This window comes from Phaethon aethereus (assembly GCF_964289735.1).
Source record: "Phaethon aethereus genome assembly, chromosome: 4".
Classification (NCBI taxonomy): Eukaryota; Metazoa; Chordata; class Aves; order Phaethontiformes; family Phaethontidae; genus Phaethon; species Phaethon aethereus.
The window spans coordinates 5,841,258-5,851,332 of record NC_138578.1 but is presented as its reverse complement, the minus strand read 5'-3'; the positions used below and the strand labels follow the sequence as shown (position 1 = coordinate 5,851,332).

General features: G+C 35.4%; 1 protein-coding gene across 1 annotated transcript in view; it reads right to left on the bottom strand.

Annotated features, from left to right (window-relative positions):
- Positions 1-5,817: 5,817 nt before the first annotated feature.
- The window catches only part of SYNPO2 (synaptopodin 2), a gene marked incomplete at both ends in the record, with an annotated part of 89,042 nt that continues 84,784 nt past the window's right edge, over positions 5,818-10,075 (bottom strand). Inside the window, one exon of the mRNA XM_081999750.1 lies at positions 5,818-6,381. Coding sequence (XP_081855876.1) covers positions 5,818-6,381 — 564 coding nt within the window. The remainder of the gene's footprint in view (positions 6,382-10,075) is intronic.

Here is a 10,075-nt window from a genome sequence, read left to right as displayed (position 1 = left end):
AAAATGCTATGTGCTGTTTATGCTTATAAGTTTTTCTGTTAGAAAAAATGATTAGAAATACTGCAGAGTAGAGCATATGGTGACTTTATGTTGATTCTTGTTTTCCAAAAATGACTGATTTTCTGCGATTAAACTCAAGTGCATCCATTAATAACAGAAAGTGTCTGTTTAAAACTAAAATGGCTTAGCAAATTTTTAGTAGTATTGAAAAGTGGCGATTGTTTTGTAACTGCCATAGTCCCATGAGGTTGTCCATGCTGGGGAAAAAATACCAGTGCATCTATTATTCTGATTCTGAATGCCGTAAAGCTTCTTATTTTCCATTTTTGCCTGGGGAAAATTCTGCATATCTACAGCCTGCTTAAAATTACTGTTTACAACATAGAAAATTATTTTTACAGCAATTAGCATATCTTTCCTTAGGTTTCTTTATTTAAATGAAAAAAATAAGTCATGAACCTCTGCACTATTCAGACAAAATTATCCTCAGGTTTAGATTTATTTTAAAGATGGAAACAGATCTAGGTATTATTAATACCTAGGGGTTTATCAACACCTTCTTTTCTGTATGTGTGTCATTTATATTGTAACCTTCCAGCTGTATTTGGACTGTACCACAGCACAATGTGTTCTCCTAGTTCTCCATTAATATCTATTAATTAACCATTACCTTTCTTTCTCCAGGAAAAAAACCCACAACTTAGTTCTGCATGCACACAAACACGTGAGGTCATTTTGTTTTGAATATAAAATACTTGAGTCCTTTTTTTAGGATTGAAAATTTGTGAACAAACATATATTTCACAGTGTATTGAGGTCTGTTTCTGTCTCAGCAGCAATGCAAGAATTTTTTTTACAATCTTATAATATCTTTCCAGTGAATAATGTAAAAGCACTAATGAGTGCTTAAAGAGCACTAATTTGAGGAAAGACCGGATGCTGGCCTGGAAACATCCACCTTTTTTTCTGGACTTAAAATTTCTCATTACACCAAATATTCATTCCACCAGACTCACATTCAGTAATTGAGCAGTCAGCTACACTGTAGTCATTTTAAACACTCTTAAATGTTGATGAATGCACCAGAAAATCTAGGGCATTTCAAGAAACCCGCAGTAAATTCTCTGGAGGGTAAAACATGGTACAAAACCAGTGACTGTTAGTCTGTGTAGTGAGATCTTTCATCTGTTGCAAATTACTGAAGTCAAGGGAGTTATGTTAAACTGTGAATCTGATTTATGCTTACTTTCTTTACCATGTGTTTAAGAATTTAACAAAGAAGAATGAAAATGTAACCATGAAAAGGAATAATACAGAGTCTCTTATAACCTTATAAACCCTTTGTAGAGCAAAGTTATCAAAATGCTATTGTCAAGCTTTATCAGTTCCCCAAGTTTTATATGCATCAATCATTTTTCTTGTATTGGGGGCAAAATTCTGCTTGCTTTATGAAAGCAAAAACTGCTTTGTGATTAATTTCATGTAAATAGTGAAAATTTGATCTGGCTTTTCACAGATAGATTGCACATGCTGTCTTTATTTCCTTAAGAGCTATTAATCCAAATAGCCTGAATAGTGCAAAGACTGGGTTCACAATTTATTCTTAATATTTATTTCTTCTTTAAATAGTATGTTTCAATTAAGAATAAACAAGGGAATACAGCAATGCAGCCCTTACGAACAAACCTACAGGAACTAAACAGAGGTTTAGATGCATGTAAGGTAGACAAGTAATTACAGTAAGTAGATGCTAGCTGCAGGTTTTTACAATGGGGATGAAAATGTTCAAATAAAAACTGCTCTGACCTTATTACTTTACCTGAGTAGATTGTGCTTCACTGCATTTCATTCCTCTGCTTAGCCAGTATGAATGAATTTGACAAGTTGCTGTTTGACCTCATGTTGATTTAAGCTTCTAAAACCTCATAACAGCACGAGGTCACTGACAGGCAAAGTCAGGGAAACTAAAAATGGTGCAGAAAAAAGAGATTAATCGTTACTTGGGTTCAGATTATTTAAACAAACAGACAAGAATTTAGGGAAGACAAAATCGTGTTTCTCATCCGATTGGTCAAATCACTTTATTAAATGATACAATTTACACCTCTGGCATGCACTCTCAAATAAAGTGTCCTTCGCAGTGAACAAAAAGTCTTTGGAAGTGAAAAGCCTTTTGTAAAGATAATACAGTCTTTTGCTACTAGGCAGAAATGAAATGTGACTAGATATTTGGTTGTGTTAAAGCAAACCAAAATAAAAACAAATTATGAACAAGGGTTGTGAACATCATCATCTAACATAATTAAAAAACCTAATTTTTCAGTTATATTGTGTATTCAAATACTCTGCATATTAACAGAGACACCACTGAGGGTGAACACAAACCCAATGTATTTAAAATATCAAGAGAATTTTTTCCTCGCATTTACTGAGCCCATCTGTGCATTCAAAAACAAATGTAAGAAATACTAGCATTAATATATTCACAACTCATGCACAACAGTCACAACTATTTGATAGAAAGATGCTTTGCTACTGGAGGAATGGGGTGAAGAATAGAAAGTGAAAAATGCTGTGTGGTTCCTCATAAAGCTCTGTATGCAGTAATAATTCATTTAGTAGTCTGGGCCTGCTGCTTCCATTGAAATCAGTACATTGTCTCAATCTGATTTTAGCCTGAATTCCTTTGTGAACAAGGCTATGTGATCTGTCTGCATGCCTGTGTGTATGTCTGTCCTCCCACTAATAACTTTGAAAATGTTTATTTGTTTCATTTCTGTGTGGCAGTGGAATAGATCTCAAAGACAATCCATTGCCCACAGATTTGGTAAAAATAGATGGCTGGGTGGAGGACGGATACACTTACCACTCTCGCTATTGAGGGAAATGCTGCAGTGTGAACTCATTCCTTATTAGATATGAGAGAATCTATATGAGAAAGAGGGCCAGTAAATCCTCAGCAAGAGGAAAAAAAATCCGTAGTAGGTTATGTTAAACACCCAAGTTAATCTATGATAAGATATGAAGCCACATGAAACTCAAAGTCAGTAATTCTCATGTTCACAGAAATACTTAATGATTAATTCCTTCTTGTAAATAGAAGAAAGTTACAAGGCTACACTTTGTTTTTCTTGGGACATGACAGAAAGTCAGTGATTCTGTTTGAAACTCTGGTTCTGCCATTCTTACATGTTTGTTGCATATTGGGGGGAGTAGACCTTGATCCTGGACTGTTTTTTCTGTATTGCTGTGTGATCACAGCATTAAATCCTTTTTAGTATCACTTTATATCATAACTTTTTTTGTAATATCAAAATTGAAAAATACTTTTGGCATTTTTTTATTTGCATGTACCTTAGAATTAAGCACATATTTCTTTATGGTAGATGTATGATGATAGAATTCACAACATTAGTTTCAATGAGATTTGAAAAGTTAGGCATCTGATTCTGAGAATTAAAATAATTGTATTGGGTAAAAATATGCCTTACTGCAAACTCATTAATCTGGTTTCCAGTTTAACGATATAAAGGATACAGTTCAAAACAGAGAGCTGAACTTGACTTGGATATAGGGAATCATTTTATTATGGTAATAAGGACCACAGTTAGCAAAATATGTAAGCATAATGTAATTTTCAGAATGTAGGCCTTCTGTGAAATACACATGCCCTAGTATTTATTGAATAGTTAAGGCCTTGATGACTTTGAATTATAAATTTCACTTTGAATTATTATTGCACGAAATTAAGTGAAAACTTAACATGTACTTCCAGGGAGATAGGCCTGGATCCAAAGACAAGCCCTTAAGGCTAATGAGACTACCACAGTCCCATTGGTTTCAGTGGGAATATTCCCAGTCATGAAAAAAGGAGACATTATGGGACTTCATAGAGAAAAATGTATTTTTGCCTGTGTGGCAGAAAAATTTACTCTGATTATGTGCATGTATGACTGAGGTGCAAAGATCATTTTCAGGCATATCATGGCAGCCTTGTTCATGTAATTTTTCTAAATCATCTTTTCTTTGCAAATTCATACTATGTGAAATAGATTTGTAAGGTGATATAGCAATATGATCCTAGTTTAAAGGTTTACAACTCCCATATCTTCATTTTCTGCTTGATCAAAAGGATCAGTTGATTTCAGGGAGACTTCTGTTTGACTAGAGAATTACTGCCATCTTGAACTCGTAAAGGGTATATTTTTCATGTAATTATTTGCTCTTATGTGAAGTTCCAGCTCAACTGAATCTGGGTTTAATTTTCTTCTTTCCTTCATCTCAATTATATTTTATAATTGCTATAATAGAAAATTCTTTGCAGAAGGGAATATTTTGTAATATATTCTTTCTTACTGCATATATGTTTTAGTCATTTCTAATCTAACCACTTTACTGACAGTTGACAACCTTATTGAAACTACGGATAGGTATCAGTGCTTCTGCAGTAATTTCGGTTGACTGTGTTTGACAGATCCTTGAAGAATGCCCCACAAAATGACGAGGATGCAGAGCACTTTGTAAAACTTGGGGTATTCATTTAATGCTTTAACAACATCTAAACTACCCAAAAAGCTTGGAATACATATATTTTAGTCACATATTTCTATTGTTTAAATAAGCTGTAAATGCAAGATATGTATCACCATCAAAAATTATGTACCATCTCTTCAGATCCATCAAGATAGTTTAATTGTAACCAACTGTCCAAATACTCTCTACTCATACTAGACTCATACCATGTAACATGTCATAAACTCTTTCACATACTGTTTTCTATGTAGAACAGGTATTGTTTTTGATAAACAACTTATCTATTTCTTCCAAACTGAGAATACAAATCAAAAGCTTTCTAAACATTGAGCTACCTAGATACTAAGAATAACTGCCAATCCAGTCAGATTACCAGACACTGTAGCAGTAAATGTTCAGCACGTAGAGCATTTCACAGAGAAATAAAGGCTGTTCAGCCTCTGACTTGTTCAATAGTTTATTACAAAATTAAATTGCAATCCAGTTTAAATACACTCTAAATACTTTCCTCATCCTTTTTGTTGTTCAAGTATCATGGTACTGATCTCTATTAATAACCTCTTTTTTCCTGTTGTGATTATTTGATTAATTACAATATGTAACACTTCATTGAAACTGTCTTGAAATCCACCTGAAATATATGACTGCATAAGACTGCATATATCTACATGTTGTAGGGATTCAGGTACCATGACCACAGATGTATTTTAACTGTTGCCACAGTAAAAATATTCATTGATTTTCTTCATTAGCTCTTTTTAAAAATGCAGGAAGAATACGTATGGCAAATAAGCCAGTGCTTTCAAGTATTCCACTTCCACTGGAACTTTCCGAGTCTGGTTATATCTAGTACCTTGGAACTCAGATGTCAAACATACCCAGAAAACCTACAAGAGCCTGTAAAATACTTCTTGCCTTTAAAATGCCCTTATTTTACTTTTTCACATTAACTTAACTGCAAGCACTTGCACTGTCTCCATCCACATCCTTTCTAGATTTTTGTATCGAGCACATTGGTTCCCCCACTCTCATCCCATCCCTTACCCCAAGAAACATGTATTTTTGCCTTTTGACAAACGAAACAACCTTAGGTTAGGTGTAAAACTGAGTCTATTCTAGAGGCTGCTAGCCCCGCAGTCATGTGAAAACTGTGCTCCATTCAGTTTTGCCTCCTGATTTCTTTAGTTCAGAGATGGCCAGGCCAGCAAGAAACTTTCCTTCTCCAGCTCAGATCTAAGGCTTGTAAAGCTGGAAGGAGGGAAAATATGCCAGGCCTTCAGCTGCTCATGTTGGACGCCTCCATCCCCTTGGCTGTGGATTGTAGTTTGAATCAGCTGTTGACAAGCAATAGTCAGACCTGGAATCCATGGACATTATATCAGGATCTGTTCTGGACCGTTGACTGCAGTAAGCATACTGCAGCTGAGCGCCAACCTGTGTGGTGGCACTTGGGGCAGACAGGGAACTTTTGGGGGGTGGTAGAATACCTGACTTCTTCCCTCCTAATAAGGCTACACTACCACTTGGGGCTGGAGGCTCATAAGAAACTTTTTGTTTCCATTCATCTGGTGGCTCAGGAAGTGTTTTCCTGCGAGCAGCTGATACTACATTAGCAGCAATGGATTCCTGCATATTTTGGGGCCCAAAAGCTTCATCCACTAGGCCAAGAGGGGATCTTGCCGCTGCCTCCCAGGGCGTCAGTCTCTTGCCAGGCCTGTCAGCTGCTGTGTCTGGCTTGCTGAAGTAGTCAGGGGCAGGCTGAAATATAAGAGGAGAAGTAGGAGACATGGCTCGAGAAATGAATGAAGGTCTCCCAGGAAGTGATAATGAGCGTCCACTGCTTCTTTCCTAGGAAAACAAAACACCAAATGTAGTTACAGTTATTAAACAACAAAAAAGGAAGCCCCTTCACTTACAAACAGACCCTGAAATCACATGACATCCTGGCAATCCCTTTTTAGGTCTACTTTTTAATACTTTAGTGGAAAGAGAGGAGGTATTAAAAGGGAGGCAGAGAAAGAAACAGGAACAAAGACAGAGCCAATTGAATTTTTGAGGAAAGTAAATAGACCAAAGACAGGCTTTTACTGAAAAGGTACAATTATGTAAGTAACTATGCAGCTTTTCCACTACTTAGCTAGTGTGCCTTGTTCTGAAAAGACCATTAATAATGGGAAAGGAAGTCATGTTGTGACAGTTCTGAGTGTTTACAAGATTCTTTCTAACGTGCAGGCACAGCCTAATTTATGTGGTAACAGGCTCTGTCTAGGACATCTGTCCAAGAACATATCTGTGGCAATCTCCTTTTAAGAAAGACATTTCTTACTCTAAAATTATTAGACTTATCTTAGTTTTCACTTTTCAGAGCACAAAAATGAACACTAAAAATTAAAGACATTAATGCAATCATTCACTTAATACCCTTACAGGACGCTACTTAACCTGGCTTCTTTAAAAGGCAATGCCCTCAAAATTTCAGTACATTCCGACCCATTTATAGGAGCAATCCATTCATATTTGACAAATCCTAATCTTCTTAGTAATGCAGCATTTTGAAACAGAAACTGTGTTCATGAGAAGGTTCTGCTGCCACAGTCATTTTGCAGCGTGTGAAACAGGTACAGTATTTTCCCCATGCCAGACGTGTTCTTTGTGTTACACAGATAAATGACGTTGTTCTTACTGAGTATTCTGTATACGTGGGGTTCCTGAACTCATTCATTTACACCCACTGATTCATATCCTGAGGTTTAAATGCCTTTAACTCTGAAATCCGGTGTGAAATTCCAGGCTTTTTTGCCAGAGGCTTTGCTAGAATTTAATTCAAACAACATTGGCCTGTGTTACGTTTCCTAATTAGCTTCCAAAACTTAAAATACTGAGAGCATGGTCTAGATACCAGCAGGTATCTGATCATACAAGGTATAGCTTATCTAGCAAATATTCACATTGAAATGTCATGTTTTATAGGCTTTTCTGTCACAGGATCTTGACACATTTAAGAAACTTAGAAGACCTCTTCTTCACACAGGCTTTTAGAATATGTTTTAATATCAGCCTTGTATATGAGAGATGGAAACGGAGAAGATGACTACTGATTTCATTATTTTCAGTCAGTTTGGTGGTGCTTAGTCTGAATCTCTTTTAAAAAGTGTAGAGTGACACATAGAGGTTATGTAATGAGAGTTTTGACAAGTTTCACAACTAATGCTTTATAAGAGGACTATCTTTTCACCTCTTAGCTATGATCATCTATTCACAGTTTACAGCTCCAGAGAGGAAACACCACAACATTATTAATCCTACCTGAGGTTCTATTTCTATCCAGAAAAAAGTACTTCATTTTGGGCAATTTAGCTCAGTTAATTTTTAAGAACCCTTACTTAAACCTTGAGATGATCAAACATTAAAATGTGGCTGATCAGATCATCATATATACCCGACTGAGTGGTCTAAGTTGGTACCATATAAAAAGAAGAACTATCCATTTGGAAGGTAAGTGAATAAAAGAAAATATAGAACATTTTTTCTCATAGATGAAGTCATATACTGTCAAGAATGGATTAAAGTTTCTCCATATCTTCACCTAATGGGAGGGATTTCTTCTTCTTACCTGGAAAATAGAGTCCAGGTAATAGATCATGCCTGGCACCAATGAGTGACAGACCTAGATAGGCCAGTCAGAATACTTCTCCTTCCCCTAATGTATGGCAATTTCTTTCTTCACTGAATCCACAGAAAAGAGCTTATTCAGCAAGTCTCGTTAGCACCTTTTGTTGAAATTACTAGCAAGCATAAATTTTTAAAATTGCAAAATCAAAATAGGTGTGCAAAATTAGATAGTTTCTATTAGAAATTCATCTGATAACCTGAACCATGAAACTAAGAAGATAAGTTTGTACAGAGGGATGAAAAGGTTGATCAAACAGGTTCATCTAGTTAGTCTACGTGTGTTAACTGCACTCAGGAGGGTTCTAGAACATTGTTTGTGCTGAGTAGACAGAAAATTTCCCACTTAATGGACATTCCAGTTCCAAGCCCCCTGAGTACTTTGTAAGAGTCCAGAGATGCAAATTATACTGTTGAAAGAAGTGCTGCATAAAATACCTGAAATTTCAAGGCAGTTAGATAAAGATACTGTTTAGTCTGTCATGTTTAGAGAAAAACTCCAGAGTTCATCAAGTTGCAGAAGTGTCTTTTTGTCCTAACCATTACTGGTAAAGCAGGAACTAATTTTCTTTGACAGAGTTTAATCAGAGGATTATGAGTAATCAAGTATATTTCACTATTTGTCTAACAAAATGGGCCATTCAACTATGTTATGAAGGTAGAAGTTTAACTTGTAAAAGCAGAAATAGTGTAGACAAAATTAAGTGTTCACATTATTATGAGTTCTACTTTTTTTTTAGTACAGGTGTTAGATAAGATTCAACAAAAAATCAAGATCAGTAATGGAAAATAAGATATTATTCTATGATGATGGAAACTATTCTACAGACAGCTTTGTTATCATATAAGGCAAAAAAAGGAAACTGGCAGAAGAGAGCTAAAATGAGCCCTAGTTATTTTGAATTTCAGTCTTCCTAAAATAAATAGCAGTTGTCATCATCATCTACCTTCTGATAAGCTCAGAAAGCTCACAAAATTTTATATGAATTTTATTTTTAATATATCTAGGAAAAATAATATCTGTTTTGGCCTGAAACAATTCTACTAAGTTTGTAAAGTGGCTACACTTTGAAGCAGTTATAACCCCTTGGATTCAGGGGAATAGTTTTCTGATTTTCATGTCTGTTTCACAGAGAATTATTGAATTTCTTTCATCACCCGTGGAAGAAATACAGCAAATGCATGAGTTATGTGCAGTATGCCATAACACCTCAGTGTTTACCTTAAGGAGGAGGGATTTAGTCTCTAAGCCTACTGACTAATGATCTAAGATCGTTATGGTAGTATCTGTTGTAATAAAAGTAATCCAATAGCACCCTGCACAGCAGATTTTTGTACATTGCATAGTGACATACTTTTGCAATAATTTATTGGGTTAATAAATAGACTATTTCTATCTACCACGACTTTATTCTGAAATTGAATAATCTTTGGCTTCAGAATATATATTATCGCACATTTTTTCACACTCTGTGGTAAATAGGTTTGAAGCACTTGTAGAAAAGCATAATTTTGCTAAAATAGCAGTGTATCTCAAATGCAGGAACTGAGAGATGATCAATATTGCCTTGTTTTCATTGCAGTTAATTTTTGTTATTGGTAGCAGTGTTCCTAGACTGAAAGCCTAGGTTTGAACATTTCTAAAGTCAAAGTAGATCTGTATTTGATATTAATATACTGATTTCAATCACTACTTTGGTGTTCAGCACCTTCAAACTAACAGACACAAACTTTGGAATTAAGGCAACATTTAGTTGCTAGAATTCATCATTCATTTACGGGACAGCAGCAACCAGATGTAGTGATACTTTCTATTATATTCCCTTCATATTTAATTCTTGGAGATACATCTTTTGACAAGTGTGTACTAAAA